Here is a 12,097-nt window from a genome sequence, read left to right on the forward strand (position 1 = left end):
GACCAAATTGAGTTAAAAAAAAAAAAAAAGTTCACATACAAAAGCAATTCTTAGCAGTTAAGATGCGTCACACTTTTAGTTTATTAATTTTTCTTCCCAATTACAACCATGCTGACCTCGGAGAATGCATTTGGGTATTTACAAGATTGCCTCTTTGAAGTCACTTATACTCCAATGTTCTCTAACTTGCATTAAAATAACAATAATTAAAACTCATTCACTGCCAGCCATTTTAGAAAATTTCAAAATTTTCAATACCCACGTGATATTACGTTCAATAATTATATATAAACCGAATCTACCAAATGACAGAATAGGCTCCATACTTTTTGCCTCGTCCCGTTCTTTTATAATTGACAGTAGAAAAATGCAGGTTTGCCAAAATACAGCCATTTCTCCCATGGACTCTGAAACTGTGTTTATTTCCTATAAAATGGGGCTATGATGTCATCTACCGGTGGTTGGGCATCAGTAAAGTTGTTTCCAAGTTTGATATTTACAGTGGAGCATAATTAGATTCACCCCCATTTAGCCACGCTCTAAAAAATACAATTGACAAGTATACTTGTCAAAGGCAGTGAATGAGTTAAAAATTGGGCAACTTACCCAAGTAGCTGCAAATGCTTCAAGAGTGACATTTCTCCTCTACAGTATCTAGAGGCACATATTCGGGCATTTTTAAAAAAAAATTACCAGGAGTTACACACATTGTTGGATTATAGATGGGCATAATGATAAAGTGGATTGTGTAAAATCAATTATTGAGGTGAGGCAATATGTTGTGCACTGCGTTTTCTGGGTTTAGTCAAGTGATGGTCGCAATCAGAGCCCTTAATCACTTTGTTATCATTTTCAGTTGACAGCAAGTGACAGTCCCTACTGAACAAAATGGCCGCCCCCTGAGGTCTGAATCATAATCTGCAAAAAGAAGAATAATCAGAATACTGTGTGTTTAGACTAGTGGGGGCACACAGATCAAATTATTGTATAGAAAATATTTGATATGACTTGCAAAAACGGTTGGCTAATGGTGAGTGCATTAATTGCTGTGTGCTGTTTTACTGTACGCAACGATAGCATTTAGCATTAGCTAAAGTGATAACACAATACCAGTAACCAGATTGACTAGCGATTAAATTTGTTTCCTGGTGAGCATTTATTGTAGGCTATATTTGATTTTCAGCGAAATTGTAGTGTCTCAGTTTTTAGCATTGAAAATCTGGTCACTCTACTCTAAAGAAGAACAATGTCACGAAAAGCATTTATTTATACAGAACTCCATTAGCAATGACCAAATTCTGTTTGGTAAAAAAAAAAAACTGGTTCGAAATTCACTTCAGCAGTTCTTCCACATGTTTCTGAATCAAAGCTGTCTTTATTATTTAAAGAGCCACATCAGGTAAAAAAAAAAAAAAAAAAAAAAAAAGTCTTCAGTATAGCCTAAGAGGCATTCAAGTCAGTCAACATGGCAATTGCAAAAGTCTAGCTTTGTTGTGACATTACGAGAGCAAAATAATTAGCGACTGCTGACAGTTAGAGGAAGTCAACATATAAATGATTTAGCCATACGTAACCTTGCACTCAACAAGTGAGATCTATTTCCACTATCTTTGTTAGGTGCAAATGGAAACTAGGTGATTTATGACCCATTGCTTGACTTGCCCTTCAGCGCTGACAAACCATGCCAAGCCACTGCCATACCGTTCAAGAAATTTGATGAAACCTCTCTTTCAAATATTATGAATGTTTGCTAGCACAGAAGGACACAACTCAACTCAGAGTCGGTGGAAATGTTTTCTCGTCTATTCAAATTCATGTCATGAATGTTTCATTGTTTGATGTTGACTTAAATGTGATCAGAGCGAGGTGGAGGCGTCTTCCTCAAAATGACTGATCTAGCCTTCGGGCTCAATGATGTGCAATTCACACACGGCAAATGGACTTCTTCCTTCAGATGTCCTCTCTCCTTGCAGCGTTTGACTTTTCCTACTTGTGTGACAATTTCCCCCCGTGTCTTCAAGGCCCACACTTTCCACCTGAAATGAAGAAGGACAAATGTTGTGCAATTAGGGTCACTGTTAAATTGACTGCAGGGATGAATGTCTCATCAATCAGATTCCAGTCCCTGGAGTCTTTAAATGAAGTCGCTTCCTATTTGGACTTGACATTTAAAGTAGTTTGGCCCACTGTTAAATTGCCTGAAATGACTTCCTTGTTCACCAGATTTTTGATTCGTTTCATCCAGGGTAGAATGCTAAAATTAGCTCTGAAGCAAAAACACAGTGTGAGAGGTTGTGTTTCATTCGTTTGCAGAATTATGCGGAAACTACTGAAATCATTTTCAGATTGACACTACAGTCTGTTATTTGTACACGTTATTAACCAATAAACTGCCCCCCCCAAAAAAAATCCATTAATTCACATTTCGCTGGGGATGTGCATGATTTTTTCACCTCAAGATTAAATCTGTTTTAAATTGTTTTTATTTTATAATTTTTTTTAAAAGTGCCCTGCGATTGGCTGGCAACCAGTCCAGGGTGTCCCCCGCCTACTGCCCAAAGCCAGCTGAGATAGGCTCCTGCACCCCCCGCGATCCTTGTGAGGAATAAGCGGTCAAGAAAATGGATGGATGGATGGATGTTTTTGAAAAAATTGAAAATAATGATTAAAAATTGTTAGGTTTGCCACATTTGAGTACGCCTGTTTGGTTACAATTGGATAGCTGTAATTTTTCATTGCAGAAGGAACTGGTTAGCCACAAAGTGAAGTTTGCGTGCAGATTCATTTCTTATTATGACAGTTTAATTATTTCATTTATTGCATCACTCATCGATCTAATGCTGTATTACGGCCTTTTCGGACTTCATACCAGGAAGCATGCATGGGAACACCACCGGTTTATATCTGACGTCACTAGTGTTGTTCCGATACCGATACTGAATTAAAAAGGTGGTATCGGTATCGGTGACTACTCACAAGTAACATGCCGATACCATTAATTCCAACGCTAATATAGGATTTTGGATGCAGCATTTTGTGTCTTGCTGGTGCACGACATTCACTGATACGTGACATGTTCACTGCATGCCGATCTAAGATATCCTATTGGCCCTTGAATGCCCTGAACCAATAGCAGGACAGCTTTTTCAAGTTGAGGAAAAAAAACTAAAGTATCGGTACGCTATCGGTATCAGCCGATACTGCAAAGGTGGTTATCGGTATCGGGGGCCAAAAAATGGTATCGGAACAACACTAGACGTCACTCAACAATGGTGAACCCTGTAGAATCAAAGAACGTGAATGGCGAAACGTAGTTTATACGATTATAAACATATTCATATCTTTTTTTAGAACATTAACTTAGTTATTTGAGAAAAGTAACTTTGAGTAACCCAACATGATTTTGACTGCCTGTGTTAACAACCAGAACAACAAACTGTTTATCAGAATCAGCCGTCTTTTTTGTTTACATTCGCTTCGAATGCTTTGAGGTCGGAACTGAGAGAATCCGAGTGGGATATGTCTGACCTCCCACCTTCTTCAAATGTAGCATAAGACCTTTGAAAAGAGTTTGGAAAAATGATGTAACCACAGTGGTTTACTTTTGAGCGGAATTAAAGACTTTTGGAGATGTTTGAGGAAGGGCGAGAGCGGTGGCGGCAACGTTTTAGCAATCTAAATTCAATTAAATTAGTTTTAAAACTAATCAAGTTAGCAGTTGAGCATTATTTTGGGGGTGGTGTTGTGTTTACTTGTATCATCCAACACTGATTTGTATTAAACTTGTTTTATTCATGTGTTCAACACTGGATGAATTTCATTTCATTATGGCAAAGAATACAGCACAGCAGGGAAGCCAACAGAAAATTTGTCATTCAAACAGTAATGCAGACACAGTCATAATTAATTCTTTTGACTGGAGAAAAATGTATAATGCGCCTTTCACCCGAAGCACTCTGGGATATTCATGACCTTGATTAGGACTACACGTATAGTGGTCATAGAAAATGGATGGAAGATGCACATGCAGGCTTGGTGTGCAATAGAGTACATGTACAAAAAAAGTGTACCAGAGACTGCAAGCTCTTACTTTTTTTTCCCCCACTCTTTAATGCCACCATTTACCGTTAGTCTCATCATATCTGACCAATGAAATGAGGATACGACAGCGTTTCCACATGCTATCTTCTGCAGTCTACAAAAACTCGCCCTATGTTTCTTTTTGCCACCTTTTCTTTCTCAAAGGACTCGTGCTACTTATTTTGGGAACATGCTTACTAAAACATTGTAAAAGTTATAAACGTTTTGTCATGATAACAGTTTGGGCACCAGCAGGGCTCTGAGATCTACAGACTTGGGCCAACTAGTGGGACCCAGAGTTCGTAGTAAACATGGTGAGGCTGCATTTAGCTGTTATGCTGCACACAAATGGAATAAGCTGCCAACAGAAGTGAAGTCAGCTTTTAAATCCAGGTTGAAAAAGTTGCTTTTTTTTTCTTATACCTTTTTAATTAAGGTTGTTTTAACAATTTTAAATCAAGTTTTCCCCTTTTATTATTATTTAAAAACAAAATTTTAAAATCTTCCTTCCGCTAAATGTTTTTAAAGTTTGCTGTGTGATGTTTTAACATTGTCAATGTACAGTATGTTTTTAGGAAACTGTCACTTTTTGTTCTCTTCTTTGCGCTGATTGTTGTTAACTACTGTGTTTGTTGATGCGTCTTTCCTTGTGTAAAGCACATTGAGTTGTGTATGAAATGTGCTATACAAATAAACTTGCCTTGCCTTGAGGAATCATTTCTAGTATAACTGATGCAAAAGGAAATTTCTAAAGCCACGGAATGGATCGTGGCTGACCTTTTGACATATTTTTTTCTACTTTATTTATTTTTATCATATATATGTTTTTTTTTTTGTTTTTGTTTTTTTTTAATAACCCCAGTTGTAGATGTTATGTTATCTTAAACACACTCAGAGGATTAAGTAAACATTTGTGTTTTGTGAAGTGACTTTAAATGTCAAGAGAGGCAGTGGTTCATTTATTTTTGGATTACTGTGAAGCTGTGACAGCATTCAACCTGAAAATTGACTTTTCGATGGTAGATACTCTTTAAAATGCCATTTAAAGTTCAAGTAAGTTGGAAAAACTTTCTCTACCCACCCATATCATTTAAAAAGTTTATTTACATCATGGTCAGTACAGGATGGATAACTGTAGTTCTTATTATGCAAATATTGCAAACATCTGTCTTAAAGGGCACAGATGAGTACAGTCAAGATTCACCGTTTTATTCTCGAATTTGGTACAGGCTGAACTCATTCATCTTGCTGTCCAATTTCTCAACTCTGGCAAAGCAAATCTATCAGTATTAAAGTAATACACAACTTTATGGCTCAGTGTGATCATGAGAAAATAATATGGGGTCAACTTTTCTACATTTGTTGATGGTAATTGTTTGTTCAACATGTAAACATGTGGCTGGATCATTATATATTTATGTATTCAGTAAATTAAAACCATTCACATTGTGGTTCAACATAAAGCTTAGTCTCAGGCGCTTAAACTTAATAACTGTTACTGCATGAAAAATATCATGCATTTATTTTCACTCTCCTTTGCATTTCTTCAAAAGGAGAACAGATCAAAGGTAGCAAAGTTCTCATACAGTGTACTTCAATAGAAGTACTGATACTTGTGTAACGAAGACTGGTAAAATTATTTCAAATAACACAGCCAAAGTTGTTGTTAATGGTCGCAAAGTCTTCCATGTCTCTATGCCCTGCCTTTTTTGTTTCTGTCATATAAGACCCTAAGGTCTCAATCAACCAAGACTCAACCCTGACTTTGTCTATCTTTCTATTTATGTTGTCTCAATATACATGGAGGTGCAGGGGGGAGTCTGTTTTTAAAGTAAGGAGTAGTAGCTAGTAGAGATATTTGTTTTCAAATGTAGGGAGTAAAAGTAAAAAAATAGTCAAAAATAAATACACAACTAAAAGGTTTAGATACCTGAAAAATCTATTTATATACAGTTAAAAATGCATTCGTGCTTTATTACTTCCCACCATGGAAAAGGTCATATCTTAAATATATCTAACTTTTAATCATGAAACTGCTAAATATTAAATGGTTTAACAGCCTCAATTTTTAACAAATGGAACTGCATTCATTTGTCTCCACTAAAAACTTGCGTCTATCTACCTTGCATGAATTGGAGTTGCCTTTTAAGCAGCATTGGGCATCTGTTTCTCTGAAGGGACGGTGTCGATACTCTTCTCCATCTTTCTCTGACAATCTTGGAACGGTCATCATCGGGCGAATAACCCCAGGCTTCGTCTGAACAATTCAGCATGCAGGCACGATAAGAGAGGCAAGATTTCATTCATGATTAATTATTCTGCAATTTCATTTTCGAAGGGGGAGTACAGTTGATAAGACATAGTAACCCTTGAATGGCTGGTACCTTTCTTGAGTCCTTCAGCCTTCTTTCGACACTTGCAGATGGATGGATGCTGCTTATTGATGCCTGATGACATAACGTGAAGGGAAAATTAATTGCAGAGACACGACAGTCTGATTGTGACAAATACTATATAAATCAAATAGAAGGTAATTAGTATATAGTAGCATTTTGAGGTTAAAAACTGCAATTATACTTACATATTTGGTTTCACGGCCCAGGGATTTGGCAGAGTTGTCCTGGAAACGCAACAAATATATTAATGTCATCTGTTGTGGAACTGGAAATAATTGTCCATTTAAAAAAAAAAAAGAAAAAAAAAAGTAATATTCAATTTCCATCATTTATTTATAAAAGGTGACTGGTAGCGAAAAAGACATAAAGAAGACAAAAGCCTGAATATTCTTGCAATTTGTGAGCATCAGGTAATTAGAGAGGACTAAAAAGAGTTTCTTTGCCATTTCCCAGTTGAATGTCTGCTGAGTGATCTTAGACGTGTGGAGGATTTATGCACGTATTACAAGCGTGCACACAACTACAAGAAGGTTTCTCGCCTTTTGATCAATAATGAACAGATGATTTCAATCATCATACTGATGATTACACAGTTCAAATTCACTTTTATCTCATTATTTCATTCGGAAACGCTTCCTCAGTCCAATGAGTTTTCTGTTTGATCCTGCATTTTAATTTCCAATCTCTTTTATTTACAATGGTTTGCCCATAACTTTCAAATCTGCTGTTGTCAGTTGCTTATGTAGTTACTATGTCCCTGTTGATGATAATGTAATAATGTGGTCAGTTGCTGTAGTCACTGTTTGTCTGGTCGTATGCAGTTAATATGTCCCTTATGATGATAATATAATATTGTGTTAAGTTGCCATGCAGAGTCTGTGCCTATGTTAGCTACTCTTCGTTTGTTTAGTCGCTCTTATTTTATCATATAGACCTTTATTCTGTCATATAGAATTGTGCATTGCCCTAGTTAGAGTTACAGAATGACATTTTTGTCAGTATGTTGAGGTTCCTTAGCTGAGGTTTTCTCTCAGCAATTTGAGGTTTCTTCCATGCAAGCAGTTCTGAGGTTTTCTTTGCATCCAGCCAGCTCAAGATTAGTCAAGGTTGTTCTGTCAAGTGTTTTCTTCGAGGTCACCTGAATCCCTGCGTTCTGCTCTTTGAATTTTTGTATATAAAGACTCTCTTTTACATCCTGTGTCTTGTCTGCGTGACAATCAGTCTACATTTAGAAGAGTAAACTCATGCTGCTACTGTCTTTCTGAAGCCAAAACTAATGACTTTCTCTTTGCTCTTCCAGCTGTTATCCACTTCAGATAAAGATGCTTTTTGCTTCTGGCATGTTGAAATGAAAATTGTCGTCCTGTCTCCTGAAATGATGCTGATAAGTCTGATGTTGCCCATCTGCATTCTAATATGTTATCAGATTACTGTCCAGATTATACTCTACCTACTTTTGAGTTCAAAATAATTTTGTACAACTGGGTCAATGATGATGCAGATATTAATGTTATGAGACCGAGCAGAAAGTTGATAAAGGGGAAATCACTGTACCCTCAAACTGACATCGGGCAACGATATCTTGGTCGCTGTTTTGCTCTAAAATGGAAACAAAAAAAACATCTGTAATTGACACAGTAGCACCATACCACTGATCAAATGAACCCACCGGTGGATTAGAATTTGCCAATATCTCATCAATGGCTGAATACAGTTCCTCAGATTGCTGTCGGAGCTGAGCAGGTGAGCGCATCTGATAAGCACAGAAAAGGATTGAGCTTACAGCTCATCATTATCTGACAGCCACCACACAAATGTTCAGTGATGGGTGTTAAGATACCTCAGCACGGGTATCTTCAGCAGCCCTATCACTAGTGATGCTTCTTTTCAAGATGTTCTCACTCTCCACCTGCTCGTCTATTACCTGGGAATATGAAGCATAGTGGATGCCTACAGACTGTAATCATCTGTGAGTGATTATACAATAGACTCCCACGTTACCCCTGTGCAATTTGCATTTATGCACTCATTTAGCAGATAGTTATCTCCTGTGGGGCTTGGCTGAATAAGTACACCACTAAGACATCATATGGCAGACCAGCCAACAGCATAATGAGGGGCGTGAAAGTACCTGCTGATCCAATAGAAGCGTGTTTGTAGGGATTGCAGCAAGTGATTTGTAGCTTGACGTAATCTTGTGAGGCTTCGGTAGAGAGTGGGAAAGACATGCATGAATATGAATTAGTTCAAAAATTCAACTGAATTACATTGGATTACATATGACATTTGTCATTTTTATCTGGTATTGCTCCAGGATGCCAATTTTAATAAACCTTGCAGACATTTGGTCAGATACCAAATGTTGAATAATTATTCTGTTGACTGCCATCAGGTAAGAATGTGGGTCGAAATCACAAGCTGAGTACAGAATGATAATTGGCTCTTAATGGACACCCAACATAGAGTGAATTTAAAAAAAAAAAAAAAAAAAGAAAAGCTGGCTACACAGTTCTGGTCAAATGAGAGGTTTTTGTGATGGAACAATCATGTCCACTTTACTCGCTATTAATGTGACCTACAATCTGTACAACTCAATTGGGGGAGGTGGGGGAATACAAAAAGTCTTTTCAGGAGGGGAAGTAAAAATAAACACATGTGGTGTACCCTCATTCACTCTGAGCGGCTGCTGTATTGAACAGTGAGACCTGCCATCTTTGTTAGAGCCATGATTGTATAATGACACACGGCTTGTATGATAGATGCTGTTTGTAACAAACCAATCCATGTCCAAAATAATGAAAGAAATTAAATGAGTTCAAATGAATTTATTGGAGACAAACACACCCAAGATGGCGGCTATATAAGCGTTATCAACAAGCCAAGGCTTGATCTAGCTAATAATCTATGGTCTCCAAGTAGCATGTAGGCTAACCTTCCAGCATTCAGGAAGTTTGCTGAGGACTGTTTACCAGTAATTTACAGCAACAAAGTGTGAAATAACCGTTGACCACAACCACAATGTTTACGTGAGTTTCTACTTGAGGTAAGCCATTTGAAATTTAACAGAACAACTATTCCGTTGTAAGAGCAATGCACAGTGATTCACCTGCTAACATGTTTTCAAACAATTGAATGTTGGGCTTTGTAAAAAGCTTTGGTGTTGATAAAGTGCTTCATAAGTCTTTTCTATTTACTATTTAGATTAAATTGTATTTATATTCTAGGGAATATGACCCCCAAACCCACCCCCATGAATCGTTGACACAGCTATGTGATTAAACAGAAAAAACAGGCAAAGGAAGAGTATGACAAAATCATGTTAATGTACAGTGACTTTGAATAATTTTCTCTTTTCTTCAAAAGGATTTGTCAGCATTCTCCAACAATACATCTCTGATTGGCAAATCTTAAGCAAAATTTTGTCTGTGTTGATCTATGTAGACTACGCATTGTTTTGACTAGCGAGCGCATGTCCGCGTATCAAGTCAGCGAAAGCCGAGTCAAAGAACAACATGTATCCTCGAGCGTGTTCAAGTGGTGCACGTGGCTACCTTTCTTTTTTTACCCTCCCTATCACTGCAATCTGATATTCCACTCCCCGGCCTTGGGGAGGGCGTGGAGCGCAGGGAGTAGGAAGGGGACGGCGTGAGGTCTCGAAATAGCATGGCGGGAGATGGCGTTGGCGTGGGAGAGCTGATGGGCGAGGGCCACCCGGAAAATGTGACGGGCGTGTAGCGTGACTGTGTCAGGTTGGTGAAGCCTTGGGGTGGTTTACACCTCTCAGCAGCGAGCGGAGGGAGAGGTGATGTGGCGGCGCTGGCTGAGCGGGAATGTGATGGAGAGGAGAAAGTAGTGCAGGGTGATGGGGATCTCAGTTGCTCAGAAAGCCAACGAAGTTTCCACAGAGAAGAATTTGCCTGTCGACTTTTCTCCATTGGAGAAATGGCTGGTTTGCTGCTGAGGTCCGTGTGAGCAAAACTGGACTTCAGCTCAGGAGGCTTGAACACGTAAGAGTGCCGCAGTGGAACCCGTTTGAGTTTTGAGCATAACCACGGCGGTGGATCTCTTGGCGGCACGGTGCTCTCCAACTGTGGCGGCGAGATTACCTGCTCCCACTTTGGCACGCGAATCTCCCCCGAGCGCCTTTTAACTGGATCACGAGGCCTACTGGCCTCATTAGGCAGCTCAGGCGGGGGCGCCATAACACCCCTAATAGGCTCCCTGTGAGCAAACGTTTGACTATCAAAGGATGTCGATGATGAGAACGGAGAGGAAAACTCCAGGGGAATGGAGGCCACGCTGGAAGCTGCTGAGCATGCATTGCAGAAAGTGATGGTCACAGGGTTAACAGGCCAGCAGGGGGTGTAGGGCCTCCGGAGAGAAGCAGACAGAACGGGCAGACGGCCTTTCCTTAGGATGGCTGTGAGGAGGGAGAGTCTGGTGAGGGGAGGCCGGTGTCGAAGAGGAGGGGACTGCGGGCAGATTGAAGAAGCCAAGCTGTCGCAGGATGAGAAACAGGATTGGGGGATGTGAACCAGACTGGAGCCTGGAGCAAGAGCGTGCTTTCTGATCTGAACCACAGCAGGGGAGAAGACTCCGGAGCGCACCGAGGAGCAGGGGGAAACAGTGCGGCTGAGAGAAGTGGGAGAAGCAAGAGAGGAAAGCGGCATGGCGGGCCAGCATTTGTCTCGGTCCCAGCTCTCGGAGAGGATGGACTCTCTGGACGAAGCCGGCGTTGGGAACACGTGCGCCGAGAATGCGGGGCTCGTCGTGCGATCCGACATGGGAGGCTTATCGGGAAAGAAACCCGAGCTAACCTCGAAATGTCCAGAGGAATCGTGACCCCACTGCTGGGAAAGGCCCCGGTGTTTATTAGCAGTTGTCTCCATGGAGGCAGCGGCGCTGTGTTTGGGTGTATTTTCAGACTGGCCACCCGGTGACGTGGAGGCTTGGGAGCGGCTCACTTGGCCCAATGGAGACTGTGGCTGACAAAAGAGTGGAGTGGCATTTTGAGAACAAAGTTTTACTTTAAATTTGGTCAAAGTTTGTTCAAGCATCAACTTTATTTATATTTCATTACTGTGGAAAGTATTGTGACATGTTGAGACCTAAAAATAAAAAGACATTGAAGCTTATAAACTGTCAAATCTTGGCATTCTTTTCTGAAAGCTGTGCAAATTTTAAATAGATATGCATTTTAATCTTTCTAACACAGCCTTCTATGAAGCAATCTCCCTTACCTCATTTGTCTTTGTTTTGTTTCTTGCTCCTCCCTCCGGTGAATCCTTGATAAAGATTATCTCTGCTTTTAAAATCTTCCCATCTGACATGGTCTTGCCGCTTGCCTCATAGGAGCCAGCCACGTTCTGACAGGAGAAAGGCAAAGAGACACTGAGAGAAGCCCGTGGTGAACTTCAGCGAGTCCCCTGAGCTCGGGGGAGTGTTCTCGGTGGCAGCAAACCACATGTCCCACGCATATAATTCACATGTACTCACACGTCATGCTGACACGGGGCTGGGACGGCCTGAAATATACACTGCTCAGGCCGCTACTCCAGCCCACCAAGAGTGTCCATAAATTGTGCACCTGTATCTCATCATCATACAAACATTACAGCATT

The 12,097-nt window shown here is 40.0% G+C and overlaps 1 protein-coding gene across 1 annotated transcript in view; it reads right to left on the reverse strand.

The window, feature by feature from the left end:
• Positions 1 to 1,434: 1,434 nt before the first annotated feature.
• mlip (muscular LMNA-interacting protein) overlaps positions 1,435 to 12,097 on the reverse strand; it is a 34,915-nt gene continuing 24,252 nt past the window's right edge. Inside the window, exons 2-11 of the mRNA XM_077495406.1 lie at positions 11,717 to 11,842; positions 10,028 to 11,461; positions 8,608 to 8,679; positions 8,317 to 8,400; positions 8,146 to 8,229; positions 8,031 to 8,075; positions 6,662 to 6,700; positions 6,465 to 6,527; positions 6,203 to 6,337; positions 1,435 to 2,036 (exon numbers count right to left, since the gene is read on the reverse strand). Of these exons, the coding sequence (XP_077351532.1) occupies positions 1,896 to 2,036; positions 6,203 to 6,337; positions 6,465 to 6,527; positions 6,662 to 6,700; positions 8,031 to 8,075; positions 8,146 to 8,229; positions 8,317 to 8,400; positions 8,608 to 8,679; positions 10,028 to 11,461; positions 11,717 to 11,806 (2,187 nt within the window). The 5' untranslated portion in view covers positions 11,807 to 11,842 and the 3' untranslated portion in view covers positions 1,435 to 1,895. The remainder of the gene's footprint in view (positions 2,037 to 6,202; positions 6,338 to 6,464; positions 6,528 to 6,661; positions 6,701 to 8,030; positions 8,076 to 8,145; positions 8,230 to 8,316; positions 8,401 to 8,607; positions 8,680 to 10,027; positions 11,462 to 11,716; positions 11,843 to 12,097) is intronic.

The sequence above is a fragment of the Festucalex cinctus genome, chromosome 14 (genome assembly GCF_051991245.1).
Source record: "Festucalex cinctus isolate MCC-2025b chromosome 14, RoL_Fcin_1.0, whole genome shotgun sequence".
NCBI classification, from domain to species: Eukaryota; Metazoa; Chordata; class Actinopteri; order Syngnathiformes; family Syngnathidae; genus Festucalex; species Festucalex cinctus.